Genomic DNA, 20,385 nt, shown 5'->3' with positions numbered 1-20,385 from the left:
CCCTTGCTCGCCTTTGCTACCCTCGCTCGGCTCTCCCTCCATCGCTCACCTCCCCCTCCTCTCGCTCACCTCCCCCTCCCTCACTCGATTTACCCTCCCTCGCTCGTTTTACCCTCCGTTGCTCGTTTTACACTCTCTTGCTCGTTGTACCCTCCCTCGCTCACCTCCCTTTACCTCGCTCGCCATGCCTTCCCTCCCTTGCCTTCCCTCCCTCTCTGGCTTTACTCTCCCTTGTTCGTTGTTCCCTCCCTCACTCGCCTCCCCTCCCTCACTCACCTCCCCCTCCCTCACTCGCCTCCCCCTCCCTCGCTCGCCTCCCCCTCCCTCACTTGCCTCCCCCTCCCTCACTTGCCTCCCCTCTCTCTCTCACCTCACCCTCCCTCGCTCGCCTCCCCATCCCTCGCTCACCTCCCTCTCCCTCGCTCGCCTCTCTCTCCCTCACTTGCCTCCTCTCCCTTGCTCGCCTCCCCCTCCCTCGCTCGTCATACTCTCCATCACTCGCCGTACCCTCCCTAGCTCGCTGTACCCTCCCTCGCTCGCCTACCCTTCCCTCGCTTGCCTCCCATCCTCTCGCTCACCTCCTCCTCGCTCGCCGTACCCTCCCTCACTCGCCTCCCCCTCCATTGCTCGCCTCCCCCTCCCTCACTCGCCGTTCCCTCGGTCACCGTTCCCTCCTTCACTCGTCATACCCTCCGTCGCTCGTCGTACCCTCCCTCGTTCATTTTACCCTCCCTCGCTCACCTCCCCCTCCTCTCGCTCGCTTTACCCTCCCTCGCTTGCCTCCCCCACTTGCTCGCCTCCCCCTCGCTCGCCTCCCTCTCCCTTGCTCGCCTCCCCCATCCTGTTGTTCACTCTACCCTCCTTTGCTCGCCTCCCCTCCCTCCTCTCGCTCGCTGTACCCTCCCTTGCTTGCCTACCCTCCCTCCTCTCGCTCGCTGTACCCTCCCTTGCTTGCCTACCCCTCCCTCGCTCGCTGTACCCTCCCTCACTCGCCTCCCCGCTCGCTCGCTGTACCCTCCCTCGCTCGCCTCCCCCCCTCGCTCGTTGTACCCTCCCTCGCTCGCCTACCCCTCCTCTCGCTCGCCTCCCCTCCTCTCGCTCGCTTTACCCTCCCTCGTTTGTTTTACCCTCTCTTGCTGGTTTTACCCTCCCTAGCTCACTATACCCTCCCTTGCTGGCCTCCCCCTCCCTCGCTTCCCCCCCCCGCTCACTGTCCCAGTCATTTATTGCCTCCACGTCGGCCTCTGCCGAGACCAGTCGCTCGCCAACCCTTCCCTACTGCCCCCTCGGGACCTGGCTGTGTGGGCACCCAGTGCCAGCCTGGAGACCGCCCCCTGACCGCCCCTGCCCTGACACGGCCACCCTTCCCCACTCAGGACCGGGATCCTCGGCTGCGGGCGTCGTTCCCCGTTGGGTCTGCCCCGGCCTCCCTCGCTCGTCATCATCACAGCCTGTCACACCAGACAGCCGGCCACTCTAGTGTTGTTTGGTTGATGTTGAGCAGGTCGGTGTCAGCTCAATCAGGTGAGAGTGGGCAGTTGTGCAGAACGTTGGCCACACTCACGGGATTCACTGGTCTATAAACCCCACTTCACCATATTGTCTCCCGTCCGACTGTCACCCTGTTGACAGTGCACCACTTCCGTCTGCCAAGCAGTGGCCCCCGGGGTCTGGTCACATTTCTGGGGGGTCTCGCACTGTATTGTTTGGTGGGGTTCTGGCTTCTGTTTGTTGCCAGAAGTCAATCCTGTATGTTTGTGGGGAAAGCTTTTCCTCAGTTTTAGGCGGTTGTGAACTGGCACATGAGGATGTAGTGGGGGCCGTGGATACGAGTTCTGTTTACCTTTTCCAATTTTTGTTGCAGTGTGTCTTCCGATCTCTGGGGCAGTAATTACTGCAAGTCTCTAAATGATGTTAGAGGGTGTGGGGCGCAGTGTGCCCGTGATTATTTGACAGGCCTCGTTAAGCAATGGGTCTATTTTCTTCGCACGGGCTGACCTGCCCCACACAGCTGCACAGTATTCTGCAGGTGTATAGCAGAGTGCTAGGGCAGTTGATCTAAGTGTGTGAGCATTAGCTCGGCATTTCGTGCCTGCTAATTGTTTCAAGAGAGAGTTGCGAGAGCCAACTTTCCCTCGGAGTTTTTGGATGTGGGTGGCAAAGGAGAGCTTCCTGTCCAGTGTCACGCCCAGGTAGATTGGAGTCGGGCGGTGTTTGAGCTCCTTCCCGCACCAGGAGATCTGGAGTTTCCGAGCTGCTTCTCGATTCCTCGAGGGGGAATGCACACACTTGAGTTGTTGATGGATTTGGGTTCAGAGAACATTTTTCATAATACTGCTTCATTGCTTCGAGGACTGCCGTAAGTCCTGGCGCTGGGGGGTTGCCGGGTGCCATTTGACTCAGCCGCCTCTCTCCTCCTCTCCCCACAGGCTCCAGGCTGCACCGCAAGGGCATGGGCCAGCTGGCGCTGCACGACGCCCTCCAGCAGCAGAACACCCAGCTGCAGGATTCTCTGACGTCCCAGCACCAGGGCAGTCGGTGCACGGAGTACGAGGAGATGTTCGCCCACTGGCTCACTGCCTTCTGCAAGCTGGCAAGTAAGTGGGTAGAGCAAACCGCCTGCCTCGCTCAAGCAGTAAACAGACACAGATACGGCAAAGGTGGGGGGGGTGTGAGGAGACACACACACAAACACAGCTCCACAGACATGAGCAATTCTGCAGATGCTGCAATTTCAAGCAACGCACATCAAAGTTGCTGGTGAACGCAGCAGGCCAGGCATCATCTCTAGGAAGAGGTACAGTCGACGTTTCAGGCCGAGACCCTTTGTCAGGACTAGTCAAAATGTGGTCGAAAAGTTGAAGAGCCGAAGAAATTACAGATGGGGAGCGGTGAGAGATGGTTTCACTGAACTCCTGTCGAAGAGAGGATCTAAACTTCTTCGGTGTAGGCATCACCGGAAGAGGCTTCATAGTAGTGAATTTAAAAACGCAAACAACAGGAATTCTGCAGATGCTGGAAATTCAAGCAACGCACATAAAAGTTGCTGGTGAACGCAGCAGGCCAGGCAGCATCTCTAGGAGGAGGTACAGTCGATGTTTCAGGCCGAGACCCTTCGTGGGAGGGAGGAGAGAAAGTTGAAGGGCTGAAGAAATTATAGTTGGGGAGCAATGAGAGAGGGTTTCACTAAACTCCCGTCGAAGAGAAGATCTAAACTTCTTCAGTGCAGGCATCTTTGTACTTCTCTAACTTCTGTTAATGCCCCTCCTCCCCTTCACACCCCATCCCTTATTTATTTATTTAATTTTTTAAATATATTTTTTATTTTTCCTCCCTATTTTTCTCTGTCTCTTTTTTCTCCCTCTATCCATCTTACTCTAACTCCTTGCCTGCTGTCCACCCTCCGGGCTCCCCTCCCCCCTTCTCTCTCTCCCCAGGCTTCCCGTCCCATGATCCGCTCCCTTCTCCAGCCTCATATCCCCTTTGCCAATCACCTGTCCAGCTCTTGGCTCCATCCCTCCCCCTCCTGTCTTCTCCTATCATTTTGGATCTCCCCCTCCCCCTCCCACTTTCAAATCTCTTACTATCTCTTCTTTCAGTTAGTCCTGACGAAGGGTCTCGGCCTGAAACGTCGACTGTATCTCTTTCTAGAGATGCTGCCTGGTCTGCTGCGTTCACCAGCATTTTGTGTGTGTAGCTCCACAGACCCTGGGTCTAGGGAGACAAACCCCTCCAGCCAGGGGGAAGAGACCACCCTCCCCCCGCCCCCCAGACCTGGGCACAGCCAGAGGTGGGAGAGACACCCAAACCGCCCCACAGACCCAGCAAGGCGGGGTAGACTCCCACTCGTTCCCCAAACCCAATCCCTGCAGGGAAAGGGACCCCCGCCCCTCTACACCCCGACCCAGGGAGTGTAGGGGAGACCCAGCAAGGCAGCGGGAACAAGACTCTCACTCCTTTCCCCAGACGCAGAGAGAGGTGGGATGGGATATCCTACCCCCTCCTCCCAGACACAGACCCAGACCCGTTGGTTCGTGGCCTTCTCTACTGCCATGACAAGGCCACTCTCAGGTTGAAGGAGTAACACCAGGTGGCCTCCAGTCTGACGGCAACCACAGTGAATTCTCCAGCCTCCGTTCATCTCTCCTCCTTTCCCTTCTCCCCTTTCCCATTTCACATCCTGGCTCCACTCTCACCCTGTCCCTACCCCTCACCTGCCCCATCACCTCCCCCCCAGTGACCACCTCCTTCCCTTTCTCTCAGGGTCCACGGCCCCCTCCTCTCCTATCAGATTCCTTCCACCAATCACCTGCCAGCTTCTCACTTCATCCTCCCCTCCCCACCTGATCTCACCAATCACCTGCCAGCTTCTCACTTCACCCTCCCTTCCCCCACCTGATCTCACCAATCACCTGCCAGCTTCTCACTTCATCCTCCCTTACCCCACCTGATCTCACCAATCACCTGCCAGCTTCTCACTTCAACCTCCCCTCCCCCACCTGATCTCACCAATCACCTGCCAGCTTCTCACTTCAACCTCCCCTCCCCCACCTGATCTCACCAATCACCTGCCAGCTTCTCACTTCATCCTCCCTTACCCCACCTGATCTCACCAATCACCTGCCAGCTTCTCACTTCAACCTCCCCTCCCCCACCTGATCTCACCAATCACCTGCCAGCTTCCCACTTCACCCTCCCCTCCCCCACCTGATCTCACCAATCACCTGCCAGCTTCTCACTTCACCCTCCCCTCCCCCACCTGATCTCACCAATCACCTGCCAGCTTCCCACTTCACCCTCCCCTCCCCCACCTGATCTCACCAATCACCTGCCAGCTTCCCACTTCACCCTCCCCTCCCCCACCTGATCTCACCAATCACCTGCCAGCTTCCCACTTCACCCTCCCCTCCCCCACCTGATCTCACCAATCACCTGCCAGCTTCCCACTTCACCCTCCCCTCCCCCACCTGATCTCACCAATCACCTGCCAGCTTCCCACTTCACCCTCCCCTCCCCCACCTGATCTCACCAATCACCTGCCAGCTTCCCACTTCACCCTCCCCTCCCCCACCTGATCTCACCAATCACCTGCCAGCTTCTCACTTCACCCTCCCCTCCCCCACCTGATCTCACCAATCACCTGCCAGCTTCCCACTTCACCCTCCCCTCCCCCACCTGATCTCACCAATCACCTGCCAGCTTCCCACTTCACCCTCCCCTCCCCCACCTGATCTCACCAATCACCTGCCAGCTTCCCACTTCACCCTCCCCTCCCCACCTGATCTCACCAATCACCTGCCAGCTTCCCACTTCACCCTCCCCTCCCCCACCTGATCTCACCAATCACCTGCCAGCTTCCCACTTCACCCTCCCCTCCCCCACCTGATCTCACCAATCACCTGCCAGCTTCCCACTTCACCCTCCCCTCCCCCACCTGATCTCACCAATCACCTGCCAGCTTCCCACTTCACCCTCCCCTCCCCCACCTGATCTCACCAATCACCTGCCAGCTTCCCACTTCACCCTCCCCTCCCCCACCTGATCTCACCAATCACCTGCCAGCTTCTCACTTCACCCTCCCCTCCCCCACCTGATCTCACCAATCACCTGCCAGCTTCCCACTTCACCCTCCCCTCCCCCACCTGATCTCACCAATCACCTGCCAGCTTCCCACTTCACCCTCCCCTGCCCCACCTGATCTCACCAATCACCTGCCAGCTTCCCACTTCACCCTCCCCTCCCCCACCTGATCTCACCAATCACCTGCCAGCTTCCCACTTCACCCTCCCCTCCCCCACCTGATCTCACCAATCACCTGCCAGCTTCTCACTTCACCCTCCCCTGCCCCACCTGATCTCACCAATCACCTGCCAGCTTCCCACTTCACCCTCCCCTCCCCCACCTGATCTCACCAATCACCTGCCAGCTTCCCACTTCACCCGAACCCCTCCCCCACCTGATCTCACCAATCACCTGCCAGCTTTCCACTTCACCCGAACCCCTCCCCCACCTGATCTCACCAATCACCTGCCAGCTTCTCACTTCACCCTCCCCTCCCCCACCTGATCTCACCAATCACCTGCCAGCTTCCCACTTCACCCTCCCCTCCCCCACCTGATCTCACCAATCACCTGCCAGCTTCCCACTTCACCCTCCCCTCCCCCACCTGATCTCACCAATCACCTGCCAGCTTCCCACTTCACCCTCCCCTCCCCCACCTGATCTCACCAATCACCTGCCAGCTTCCCACTTCACCCTCCCCTCCCCCACCTGATCTCACCAATCACCTGCCAGCTTCCCACTTCACCCTCCCCTCCCCCACCTGATCTCACCAATCACCTGCCAGCTTCTCACTTCACCCTCCCCTCCCCCACCTGATCTCACCAATCACCTGCCAGCTTCCCACTTCACCCTCCCCTCCCCCACCTGATCTCACCAATCACCTGCCAGCTTCCCACTTCACCCTCCCCTCCCCCACCTGATCTCACCAATCACCTGCCAGCTTCCCACTTCACCCTCCCCTCCCCCACCTGATCTCACCAATCACCTGCCAGCTTCCCACTTCACCCTCCCCTCCCCACCTGATCTCACCAATCACCTGCCAGCTTCTCACTTCACCCTCCCCTCCCCCACCTGATCTCACCAATCACCTGCCAGCTTCCCACTTCACCCTCCCCTCCCCCACCTGATCTCACCAATCACCTGCCAGCTTCCCACTTCACCCTTCCCTCCCCCACCTGATCTCACCAATCACCTGCCAGCTTCCCACTTCACCCTCCCCTCCCCCACCTGATCTCACCAATCACCTGCCAGCTTCCCACTTCACCCTCCCCTCCCCCACCTGATCTCACCAATCACCTGCCAGACCCCAGACCCGCTGCTTCCCACTTGAAATCATCAATGGCTAGGTGTGAGATTCCACCTGCTCTCTTCACCTTCCTGCCACCCCCTCCAGTTGTGTAGTTAATATTTGAGTAATTTGTGAGTAATCTTGTAAATATATTATTTGATTGAACATTTGTTGTTGATTATAAATTCATGATGCAAAAGTATGTAAAAGTATGTGAATGCCCTACGTTATGACGTTACCGCGCCTCGCTTAAAGTAAGCAGGAAGTTAAGGCTGATTTATACTTGTGCGTACTAGCTTACACCATAGTGTACACAAGTGGGCTACGCTGTTGTGAGCATTTATGCTTGTGCGTTGGTGTGTCTGCACCACTCTGCAATTCACAGCCAAAACACTAGCTGGTGGTGGGGTTTCTATGCCACTGTGTATGAAACTCAGCACGAAGAAACTCAAACTTCAAACAATGGCGACTGAAACTGAAAGAGGGTGAATTTTCTGTGCTTCTCCGGCCACTGAGAGACACGGACGAGGAAATGCATTTCAAATATTTTAGGATGTCGGCAGGTAGATTTGACGATTTGATTCATTGTCTCCAACCATTTATTTCACATCAGTGTAGGCACAGTATACTCAGAGACTGGCAATCACCATTCGAGTTTTAGCTTCGGGTGGAAGTCAACAGGCTGTAGCAGCTAGCTACAAACTGGCATCAAACACAGGGTCCTCCATAATTTCGGAGGTCTGTGAAGCTTTATGGAAAGTATTGCAGCCAGAGTTCCTTCCCTGCCCTTCAGTCGCCCAATGGGAAGCTATTGCAGCGTAGGAGGGAATGCGATGCTACCAAGCGGACCAATCACAGTTGTTGTGGTCTGCGTCGCCGCGACGCGGAGTTACATTTTGGGGAGGTGTGCGTCAGGCTACGGTGTAGGGTTCGACGTAGATTACAGCGTAGGGTACGCGGCTACGCCGTACCTGCAGCGTGCACTTGACGCACAGGTATAAATCAGCCTCTAGACTCACTCTTCTGGCTCCGGAGTCTTCCTTTGAATTAGCTCGATGTTTTGAAGTGAAAAGACATAACACTCACCACTCACCACCCACCCCCCTTCTGCCAGACTGCACCAGCGAGCTGTGCCACAAGTTCTGGAGCTACTTCGATGGCAGCTGCTACTACTTCTCGAAGGTGGTGCGGGACTGGGAGGCGAGCCGACGGGACTGCACCTCGCAGGGCGCCGAGCTGCTTGTCATCCGCAGCAAGCGGGAGCAGGTGCTGACCTTCCCCCACCCCCCCCTCGGGTCTCCCCGCCGGCCGGGCGCGGTGCAGGGCTGCAGTTGGAGAGGAGTCGTGGTGGGGTGGGCAGGGAGGCTCTAAAGGGTGCAGGGGGCGTGGAGACAAGTCCAGTCAAGCTGCTGGAACAGGATAGAGGCCCGAAGGGAAAGTTACTCGTGATGGGTCAGTACAAACAACACAGCCATTATAAATTATCCAAAACAACTCAAGTTTATTGGGATTTAACGACAGACGTGTGTATAATATATACAATGCATAAAGAAATGAGACAACGTCTCTCTGAACAGGGCGTAAAGCGTGTAAGACACAATAACATAGAAACATAGAAACATAGAAAATAGGTGCAGGAGTAGGCCATTCGGCCCTTCGAGCCTGCACCGCCATTTATTATGATCATGGCTGATCATCCAACTCAGAACCCAGCCTTCCCTCCATACCCCCTGACCCCTGTAGCCACAAGGGCCATATCTAACTCCCTCTTAAACATAACCAATGAACTGGCCTCAACAGTTTGCTATGGCAGAGAATTCCACAGATTCACCACTCTCTGTGTGAAGAAGTTTTTCCTAATCTCGGTCCTAAAAGGCTTCCCCTCTATCCTCAAACTGTGACCCCTCGTTCTGGACCTCCCCAACATCGGGAACAATCTTCCCGCATCTAGCCTATCCAATCCCTTTAGGATCTTATACGTTTCAATCAGATCCCCCCTCAATCTTCTAAATTCCAACGAGTATAAGCCTAGTTCATCCAGTCTTTCATCATATGAAAGTCCTGCCATCCCAGGAATCAATCTGGTGAACCTTCTTTCTACTCCCTCTATGGCAAGGATGTCTTTCCTCAGATTAGGGGACCAAAACTGCACACAATATTCCAGGTGTGGTCTCACCAAGGCCTTGTACAACTGCAGTAGTACCTCCCTGCTCCTGTACTCGAATCCTCTCGCTATAAATGCCAGCATACCGTTCGCCTTTTTCACCGCCTGCTGTACCTGCATGCCCACTTTCAATGACTGGTGTATAATGACACCCAGGTCTCGTTGCACCTCCCCTTTTCCTAATCGGCCACCATTCAGATAATAATCTGTTTTCCTATTTTTGCCACCAAAGTGGATAACTTCACATTTATCCACATTAAATTGCATCTGCCATGAATTTGCCCACTCACCCAACCTATCCAAGTCACCCTGCATCCTCTTAGCATCCTCCTCACTGCTAACTCTGCCACCCAGCTTCGTGTCATCCGCAAACTTGGAGATGCTGCATTTAATTCCCTCATCCAAGTCATTAATATATATTGTAAACAACTGGGGTCCCAGCACTGAGCCTTGCTGTACCCCACTAGTCACCGCCTGCCATTCTGAAAAGGTCCCGTTTATTCCCACTCTTTGCTTCCTGTCTGCTAACCAATTCTCCACCCACACCAATACCTTACCCCCAATACCGTGTGCTTTAAGTTTGCACACTAATCTCCTGTGTGGGACCTTGTCAAAAGCCTTTTGAAAATCCAAATATACCACATCCACTGGTTCTCCCCTATCCACTCTACTAGTTACATCCTCAAAAAATTCTAACCTATGAATGTGTAGGATAAAATCAGATGTACCGCATGTAAGTAACAAACTGAAGTGCATTCATGTTGAATATTGTAGGCTACGGAACAGAACATTGTTCTGGGGCTCAGAACAGCACGGCTCAGTACAGGCCCTTCAGCCCCACCACATTGTGCTAGCCAACTGCACACAACACTACAAGTTCGGCCTCACCAACGCCTTATTCAACTCCAGCATAGCATCTCAACACCTGCAGACAATACTTTTACATACGGAGGCCAACATGCCAAAAGCTCACTTTACGACCCTATCGACCTGTGGCACCACTTTCAAAGAGTTATGGATCTGTATTCCCAGATTCCTCTGTTCCACCGTACCATTCCCCTGTGCAAGTCCGAGCCTTAAACATTTTACCTTTCACCTTTAAACCACGACCTCTACTTGTAGCCTCACCCCACCCCAGTGTAAAGGTCTGCTTGCATCTAGAAGCCTCAGTTTTCAGCAGTGGGATCCGTTGCCAGGGGAGGTCGCAGTGAGCCTCAGTACCCCCTCCTGCTCGGCACTCGCCCGACACCGGGCAGCGTCCGGTCTCTCCCGGAGGGGCGGGGACTATCTATCAACTCTCCCCTCATTCTCCCAAGGAATAAAGTCCAAACCTGTTCAATCTTTCCCTGTCACCAGGTCCTTGAGCCCTGCCAAAATCCTTCTCAATTTTCTCCGCCCTCTTCCAACCTCGGCATCTTTCCTGAAGGTAGGTGACAGGAACTGCATCCAAAATTAGGCCTCACCAACGTCTTATACAACCTCAACATAACATCCCATCTCCTGCTCTCAGTACTCTGATTTTTGAAGGCCAGAAGTTCTCTTTATGACTCAATCTACCTGTGATCCTGTTGTCAAGGAATTCTGGATCTGCATTCCCAGTTCCCTTTATTCCACCTCACACCTCAGTGCTCTCCTGTTCACTGGGTGCAACCCAGACCGGATTGGGACGCTAAAGGTGCAGCACCTGATGTTATTCTAGACCATAAGACTATAAGACAAAGGAGCAGAAGTCGGCCATTCGGCCCATCGAGTCTGCTCCACCATTTTATCATGAGCTGATCCATTTTCTCCCATTTAGTCCCACTCCCCCGCATTCTCACCATAACCTTTGATGCCCTGGCTACTCAGATACCTATCAATCTCTCCCCTAAATGCACCCAATGACTTGGCCTCCACTGCTGCCCGTGGCAACAAATTCCATAGATTCACCACCCTCTGACTAAAAAATTTTTTTCGCATTTCTGTTCTGAAAGGGCGCCCTTCAATCCTGAAGTCATGCCCTCTCGTGCTAGACTCCCCCATCATGGGAAACAACTTTGCCACATCCACTCTGTCCATGCCTTTTAACATTCGAAATGTTTCTATGAGGTCTCCCCTCATTGTTCTAAACTCCAAGGAATACAGTCCAAGAGCGGACAAACGTTCCTCATATGTTAACCCTCTTATTCCCGGAATCATTCTAGTGAATCTTCTCTGTACCCTCTCCAACGTCAGCACATCCTTTCTTAAATAAGGAGACTGAAACTGCCCACAGTACTCCAAGTGAGGTCTCACCAGCGCCTTATAGAGCCTCAACATCACATCCCTGCTCCTATTCTCTATTCCTCCAGAAATGAATGCCAACATTGCATTCGCCTTCTTCACCACTGACTCAACCTGGAGGTTAACCTTAAGGGTATCCTGTATGAGGACTCCCAAGTCCCGTTGCATCTCTGAACTTTGAATTCTCTCCCCATTTAAATAATAGTCTGCCCGTTTATTTTTTCTGCCAAAGTGCATAACCACACACTTTCCAACATTGTACTTCATTTGCCACTTCTCTGCCCATTCTTCCAATCTATCCAAGTCTCTCTGCAGACTCTCCGTTTCCTCAGCACTACCGGCCCCTCCACCTATCTTCGTATCGTCAGCAAACTTAGCCACCAAGCCATCTATTCCATAATCCAAATCGTTGATGTACAATGTAAAAAGAAGTGGCCCCAACACGGACCCCTGTGGAACACCACTGGTAACCGGCAGCCAACCAGAATAGGATCCCTTTATTCCCACTCTCTGTTTCCTGCCAATCAGCCAACGCTCTATCCACGTATGTAACTTTCCCGTAATTCCATGGGCTCTTATCTTGTTAAGTAGCCTCACGTGTGGCACCTTGTCAAAGGCCTTCTGAAAATCCAAATATACAACATCCACTGCATCTCCCTTGTCTAGCCTACTGGCAATTTCCTCAAAAAATTGCAATAGGTTTGTCAGGCAGGATTTTCCTTTAAGGAATCCATGCTGAGTTCTGCCTATCTTGTCATATGCCTCCAGGTACCCTGTAACCTCATCCTTGACAATCGACTCCAACAACTTCCCAACCACGGATGTCAAGCTAACAGGTCTATAATTTCCTTTTTGCTTCCTTGCCCCCTTCTTAAATAGCAGAGTGACATTTGCAATCTTCCAGTCCTCCGGAACCATGCCAGAATCTATCGACTTTTGAAAGATCATCGCTAATGCCTCCGCAATCTCCACAGCTACTTCCTTCAGAACATGCGGGTGCATTCCATCTGGTCCAGGAGATTTATCTACCTTTAGCCTATTCAGCTTCCTGAGTACTTTCTCTGTCGTAATTGTGACTGCGCACACTTCTCTCTCCTGCCACCCTTGAGTGTCCGGTATACTGCTGATGTCTTCCTCAGTGAAGACTGATGCAAAATACTCATTCAGTTCCTCTGCCAGCTCCTCATCTCCCATTACAATTTCTCCGGTATCATTTTCTATAGGTCTTATATCTACTCTCACCTGTCTTTTACTCTTTATATACTTGAAAAAGCTTTTAGTATCCTCTTCGATATTATTTGCTAGTTTCCTTTCATAGTTAATCTTTTCTCTCTTAATGACCTTCTTGGTTTCCTTTTGTAAGGTTTTAAAAACTTCCCAATCCTCTGTCTTCCCACTAATTTTTGCTTCCTTGTATGCCCTCTCCTTAGCTTTAACTTTGGCTTTGACTTCTCTTGTCAACCACGGTTGCATCCTTTTTCCACTTGAAAATTTCTTCTTTTTTGGAATATACCTGTCTTGCACATTCCTCATTTCTCGCATAAACTCCAGCCACTGCTGCTCTGCTGTCTTTCCCGCCAGTGTCTCTTTCCAGTCAACTTTGGCCAGTTCCTCTCTCATGCCACTGTAATTTCCTTTACTCCACTGAAACACCGACACATCAGATTTCGGCTTCTCTTTTTCTAATTTCACAGTGAACTCAATCATGTTATGATCACTGCCTCCTAAAGGTTCCTTCACCTCAATCTCTCTAATCACCTCCGGTTCATTACACATTACCCAATCCAGTACAGCCGATCCCCTAGTGGGTTCAACAACAAACTGTTCTAAAAAGCCATCTCGTAGACATTCTACAAATTCTCTCTCTTGAGATCCAGTGCCGACCTGATTTTTCCAATCTACTCACATGTTAAAATCCCCCACAATTATCATAACACTGCCCTTCTGACAAGCCTTTTCTATTTCCTGTTGTAATTTGTAGTCCACATCCCTGCAGCTGTTTGGAGGCCTATAAATAACTGCCATCAGGGTCCTTTTACCCCTGCTATTCCTTAGCTCAACCCATAAAGATTCTGCACCTTCCGATCGTATATCACCTCTTTCTAATGATTTAATATCATTTCTTACCAATAAAGCCACACCTTCCCCTCTGCCTACCTTCCTATCCTTCCGATACATCGTGTATCCTTGGACATTCAGTTCCCAGAGACATGCATCCTTTAGCCAGGTCTCAGTGATGGCCACAATATCATACCTGCCAATCTGTAGCTGTACAACAAGATCATCCACTTTATTCCTTATGCTGCGTGCATTTAAGTACAACACCTTAAGACCAGTATTTGATACTTTTTGCTTTGATTTCACTGCAACTTTATTGCACTGCAACTCATCCCAATGGCTACACATTTGCCTCATCACCTGCCTGTCTTTCCTGACATCTTTACTGCTCACTATCTTAGATTTATTTCTGTTTTCCCCTTCCTCCACTCTATCATTCCGGTTCCCATCCCCCTGCCAAATTAGTTTAAACCCTCCCTAACAGCTCTATTAAACTTTCCCGCCAGGATATTGGTCCCCTTCGGGTTCAGGTGTAACCTGTCCTTTTTGAACAGGTCATACTTCCACCAGAAGGGATCCCAATTATCCAAGAATCTGAAGCCCTGCCCCCTACACCAGTCTCTCAGCCACGCGTTCATCTGCCTGATCCGACTACTCTTGCCCTCGCTAGCACGTGGCACAGGTAGCAATCCCCAGATTACTACCCTGGAGGTCCTGCTTCTCAGCTTCATTCCTAACTCCTGGAAATCTCTCTTCAGGACCTCCTCCTTTGTCCTATCTATGTCATTGGTACCAACACGTACCAAGACAAGTGGCTGCTCACCCTCCCCCTTTAGAATATTCAGGACCCGATCCGAGACATCCCGTACCCTGGCCCCTGGGAGGCAGCACACCATGCGGGTATCTCTATCAGGCTCACAGAATCTCCTGTCCGTTCCCCTGACTATGGAATCCCCTACGACTACCGCATTCCTCTTCTCCCTCCTTCTCTCCTGCACAACAGCGCCAGGCTCAGTGCCAGAGACCCGGTCACCGTGGGTGTCCCCTGTCAGGTCATCCCCCTCAACAGCATCCAGAACAAGATATTTGTTGCTGAGGGGGACAGCCACAGGTGTGCTCTCCACTATCCGGGCATTTCCCTTCCCTCTCTTGACAGTGACCCAGTGTTCTGACTCCTGTAGCCTAGGGATGACTACCTCTCTGTAGCTCCTGTCTATCACCTCTTCACTTTCCCTGAAAGTACTTTCTACCTGAAAGTACACTGCCCATTTTTCGCCCTGACTCCCTGTGACACCAGATCATTACAGCGGCACAGTCTGAGCACCCATTTTTGTGCTACAGTTACGTCTGGGCTCACCCCAGACCAGAGTGTCAGTCGTTGGCCATCACTGCAAAACACATACAGTCTACCAGAAAATAGGGACAGCCTAGGCACATTTCAGGAGGGGGTTGAGCCACGGTAAGAGCAGGACTTGGATCGAGTACAGGACAGTGTGGAGGGGACTTCACACCAGTAATGTGTCATGGGACGGTGCAGAGGGAGCTTCACTCTGTGTCTGACCCCAGGAGTGTGTGATGGGACAGTGTGGAGGGAGCTTCACTCTGTGTCTGACCCCGGGAGTGTGTGATGGGACGGTGTGGAGGGAGCTTCACTCTGTGTCTGACCCCAGGAGTGTGTGATGGGACAGTGTGGAGGGAGATTCACTCTGTGTCTGACCCCGGGAGTGTGTGATGGGACGGTGCGGAGGGAGCTTCACTCTGTGTCTGACCCCGGGAGTGTGTGATGGGACGGTGTGGAGGGAGATTCACTCTGTGTCTGACCCCGGGAGTGTGTGATGGGACCGTGTGGAGGGAGATTCACTCTGTGTCTGACCCCGGGAGTGTGTGATGGGACGGTGCGGAGGGAGATTCACTCTGTGTCTGACCCCGGGAGTGTGTGATGGGACCGTGCGGAGGGAGCTTCACTCTGTGTCTGACCCCGGGAGTGTGTGATGGGACCGTGCGGAGGGAGATTCACTCTGTGTCTGACCCCGGGAGTGTGTGATGGGACGGTGCGGAGGGAGATTCACTCTGTGTCTGACCCCGGGAGTGTGTGATGGGACGGTGCGGAGGGAGATTCACTCTGTGTCTGACCCCGGGAATGTGTGATGGGACGGTGCGGAGGGAGATTCACTCTGTGTCTGACCCCGGGAATGTGTGATGGGACGGTGCGGAGGGAGATTCACTTTGTTTCTGACCCCGGGAGTGTGTGATGGGACGGTGCGGAGGGAGCTTCACTCTGTGTCTGACCCCAGGAGTGTGTGATGGGACCGTGTGGAGGGAGATTCACTCTGTGTCTGTCCCCGGGAGTGTGTGATGGGACGGTGCGGAGGGAGCTTCACTCTGTGTCTGACCCCGGGAGTGTGTGATGGGACGGTGTGGAGGGAGATTCACTCTGTGTCTGACCCCGGGAGTGTGTGATGGGACGGTGCGGAGGGAGCTTCACTCTGTGTCTGTCCCCGGGAGTGTGTGATGGGACGGTGTGGAGGGAGATTCACTCTGTGTCTGACCCCGGGAGTGTGTGATGGGACTGTGCGGAGGGAGATTCACTCTGTGTCTGACCCCGGGAGTGTGTGATGGGACGGTGTGGAGGGAGCTTCACTCTGTGTCTGACCCCGGGAGTGTGTGATGGGACGGTGCGGAGGGAGCTTCACTCTGTGTCTGACCCCGGAAGTGTGTGATGGGACGGTGTGGAGGGTCCTTCACTCATCACTTGTGCCTCCTCTTCAGAAATACGTGGCCGGCTTTGACTCCCGCAACGCGTATTGGATCGGCATGAAGGAGATCCCGGAGAACCTGAGCTGGGTCTGGGTGGACGGAACTCTCCTGCAGGACCATTTGACGTAAGTGTCTCCGGCTCGGAACGTGTTCTCGACACCCTTCCTCTTTGTTCCCCCACCCCTACGGCCACAACCCCATCATCCGCATCCACCCTGTGCACTTAGAGTGGGCAGGTCCTTCTGCGGGGGTCTGGCAGGCTTTGACTACTCAGGCTTCCTGCCATCCCTGTCACTGGAGAACTACTGCCCTGATCGGGGCCAGGTTCCGACCATTGTCTGAGGCTCAGATGCGGTGGACGGTCAGAGTCGTTTTCCCAGGGCTGCGGTGCCATGTGAAGTCATTGAGTCCGTGAGGGACACAATGCAGAAGCTGCCCATGTCGCCCGTGACAAATTATTATCCTGCCTCATTAACTGTTGTCGGGCTTCCCACCGGGTCCGGGTGTCGATTCTAACCGACGTTTCGATGACAGACGTCGCAATCTTCATTAGGGATGATGCCACGGCACGGCTAGCCCGGTGGTATTTATACCCCCGATGTCCCTCTCTCCTGATTGGTTCGTCCTCAACCAATCAGGTTTCCGCTGTCGCACCTTGTTTAAAATCGCTTTCCAGTTCTAACTTGGAGTGAGACCTTTCTCTTTCTGGAAATTCTTGGTCTCTGTCATCCACGTACTTATCCAAACTTCTCTGCAATATTACAGATGAACTTGCATCCACCATTTCTGCTGTTAGCTGGTTCCACTGTCTGAGTGAAGTTCCCCCTCACCTTCCTCTCAGTCATTTCACCTTTCGCCCTTAACCCATGACCTCTCATTCTAGTCTCACCCAACCTTAGTGGGAAAAGCCTGCTTGCATTTACCCTATCTATGCCCCTCATTCTTTTGTATACCTCTGTCAAATCTCTCCTCCATTTCCTGCTCTCCAGGGATAAAGTCCTAACCTGTTCAACCTTTCCTATAACTCAAATCCTCCAGTCCCGGCAACGTTCGTGTAAATTTTCACTGCACTCTTTCAATCTTATTAGTATCTTCAGCAATGGATGACATAGCTTTGAGTTTAACGGAGGTATACGGGGTTGTTTTTCAAAACAATGACAAAATGCAGATTTAAAGTGAAACGTGTACCGAGATACAGAGACAATCTTGTCTTGTATATCGTTCACACAGATCACATCATTACACAGTGTATTGAGGTAGAACAAGGTCGAACAGTAACAGGATGCAGAATAGAGTGTCACAGCCACAGAGAAAGTGCAGAGCAGGCAGGCAGTGAGGTGCAAGATCATGAAAAAGAAGATTGTGAGGTCAAGAGCCCATCTTATCGTACTGGGGAACTGTTCAGGAGTCTTATAGCACAGTGGAAGAAGCTATTCTTCTGTCTGCTGGTGCGTGCTTTCAGTCTTTTGTATCTTCTGCCTGACAAGAGGGGAGAGAGGGGAGAAAGGAGAGAATGTCTGTGGTGGGTGGGGTCTTTCATTATACTGGCTGCTTTACTGCGGCAGTGGGAAAACAGTGCCTTGTGAAAGTATTCAGCCCCCAAACATTTGATCACATACGTGAATGTTACAACCAGGGATTTTGATCAATTTAACTGTGAATTTTTATTTGTGAATCACATGCTCCTTTTTCACAGTAGAGCCCAAACAACAGGGAAAGTTGTGAAGCATGAAAAACTATAAATTCTCAAACTGAAATGTCACCAGTTCAAAAGCATTCATCCCCCTTTGTTCAGTGTTCAGTTGAACCACCTCTCACAGCTGTTACAGCCAGTAGTCTTTTTAGATAAATCTCTATTAACTGTGCACAACGTGACGGAGCAAGGTTTGCCCATTCCTCCTTGCAAATTTTCTCAAGCTGTGCCAGGTTAGTTGGGAGAGCCGGTGGACAGCAATCTTGATGTCTTGCCAGAGACGTTTGATACAAAGATTCAAAGATTCAAAAAACTTTGTTGTCATTCTAACCGTACATCAGCTCTGCAGGGCAGAATGAGACAGCGTTTCCCAGGAGCAGTGCAATCATAACATAACAAACGCAACACTAAATAATAAACATAACAATAAACAGTAAAACACAACAGCCACATGTCAGTTATAAGTGTCCAGTGCAAGTTAAAAGTGTCCAAAGCAGAGTCAGGTGGAGCAGTTATTTAGCAGTCTGACTGCCTGTGGGAGGAGGCTGTTTAGTAGCCTTGTGGTTTTAGTTTTGATGCTCCTGTAACGTTTGCCTGATGGCAGAAGAACAAACAGTTCATGGAGAGGGTGTGAGGGGTATTTAATGATGTACCGTGTCTTCTGGAGGCATCGACTCTGAAAGAGGTCTTGGACAGAAGGTAGGGAGACCCCAATAACCTTCTCTGCTCCCCTAACCACCCTCTGCAAAGCTTTTTTGTTGACAGCACTGCAGCTGGAGTACCAGGTTGTGATGCTAAAGGTCAGCACACTCTCTGTAGAGTGTAGTTAAGATGTTGGTGGGGAGTGAGGCTTGTTTAAGCTTCCTCAGAAAGTGCAATCTCTGCTGAGCCCGTTTCACAATCCCAGTGGTGTTCCTGGACCAGGAGAGATTGTCCGAGATCTGCACCCCAAGGAACTTGATGTTTCTACTCTCTCCACTGTGGAGCCGCTGATGCTGAGGGGTGTATGCTCAGGCTGAGACCATCTGAAATCGATGATCATCTCCTTGGTTTTGGTGACATTAAGCATCAAGTTGTTATTCCTGCACCAGCTCTCTAGGTGTTTGACCTCCTCCCTGTACATTGTTTCATCATTTTTGCTGATGAGCCCCACCACTGTGGTATCATCTGCAAATTTAATGATCATGTTCTCCTTGAATCTGGCTGCACAGTCATGTGTTAGCAGTGTAAACAGCGATGGGCTAAGCACACAGCCTTGTGGGGATCCAGTGCTCAGTGTGATGGAGTCAGTGATGTTCCTGCCAACACAGACTGACTGTGGACTCTCTGTCAAGAAATCCAGAATCCAGCGACACATGGCAGTGCTAAGGTCAAGCGGCGACAGTTTCTCCACTAGTCTCTGTGGGATGATGGTATTGAACGCTGAACTGAAATCAATGTACAGGATTCTGGCATAAGTGTCTTTGTTGTCCAAGTGAGAGGGAACTGTGTGCAGTGTGGTAGATATTGCATCCTCCGTGGAGCGATTTGGACGATAAGCAAACTGTAGAGGATCCAGTGATGAGGGGAGGCTGGCTGTGATATGAGGTTTGACAAGCCGTTCAAAACATTTCATCACTATGGGGGTCAGGGCAATGGGACGGTAATCATTCAGACAGGCTACAACTGATTTCTTTGCTACAGGGATGATTGTGGAGGTTTTGAAGCATCTGGGGACAATAGCTTGATCGGGTTAAGGCCAGGACTCTGACTGGGCCACTCAAGGACATCAATTTTCTTCATTTGAAGCCACTCCATAGTTTCTCTAGCAGTGTGATTTGGGTTGTTGTCCTGCTGAAAGATGAACTTCCTCCCTGGTTTAAGCTTTCTGGCAGAGGCTAGCAAGTTTTTATCCAGGATCTCTCTGTATTTAGCAGCATTCATCTTCCCATCAATCCCGACCAGATCTCAGTCTCTGCTGCTGAAAATCATCTTCATAGCATGATGGGGATACCATAATTTCCAGTACAGGTTGGGCTACCTGATGCACAATATTAAATTTTCGCTTCACTTACAGCTTTGTACTGAGGCCAAAAAGTTCCACTTTAGTCACATCGGAGCACAAGACCTCCTTCCACACTATTACAGTTTCTTCTGTGTGACTCTTTGCAGTCTTTACACGCAAGGATAAGCTTTCTTTCAGCCAGGGTTGTTTTTTTGCCATTCTTCCATAAATACTTGTTTTGTGCAAGGCTTTAAAGATTGTGGAGCCATGAAATTCATCTCCAGTTGCAGCCACTGACTCCTGCAGCTCACTCAGAGTGACTGTTGTTGTCACAGTAGCCTCTCTTACAAGTGCCAGTCTTCTCCAATGATTAAGTTTAGAGGGATCACCTGACCTAGGCAGTGTGGCTGTGGTTTTGTATTTATTCCACTGTTTCACGATGGACTACACTGAGTTCTGAGGTGTGTTCAGTGCCTTTGAGATGGTCCTGTACCCTTCCCCAGATTTGTGCTTCAATATTATCACTTCCCTGACTTGTCTTGAATGCTCTTTAGTCTTCATTTTGGTTTGGTCTGTTGAAAATCTACCATACTGTTGGCCCTTACCAGGAGAAGGGG

At 51.8% G+C, this 20,385-nt stretch overlaps 1 protein-coding gene across 1 annotated transcript in view; it reads left to right on the top strand.

Annotated features, from left to right (window-relative positions):
• LOC134339984 (T-cell surface glycoprotein YE1/48-like) overlaps positions 1-20,385 on the top strand; it is a 63,774-nt gene that overhangs the window by 33,265 nt on the left and 10,124 nt on the right. Inside the window, exons 4-6 of the mRNA XM_063036815.1 lie at positions 2,430-2,597; positions 7,965-8,116; positions 16,104-16,216. Of these exons, the coding sequence (XP_062892885.1) occupies positions 2,430-2,597; positions 7,965-8,116; positions 16,104-16,216 (433 nt within the window). The remainder of the gene's footprint in view (positions 1-2,429; positions 2,598-7,964; positions 8,117-16,103; positions 16,217-20,385) is intronic.

This window comes from Mobula hypostoma, chromosome 31, assembly GCF_963921235.1.
Source record: "Mobula hypostoma chromosome 31, sMobHyp1.1, whole genome shotgun sequence".
Lineage (NCBI taxonomy): Eukaryota > Metazoa > Chordata > Chondrichthyes > Myliobatiformes > Myliobatidae > Mobula > Mobula hypostoma.
Note: the sequence above shows the minus strand (reverse complement) of the source record. Positions and strands in the feature narration are given on the sequence as shown.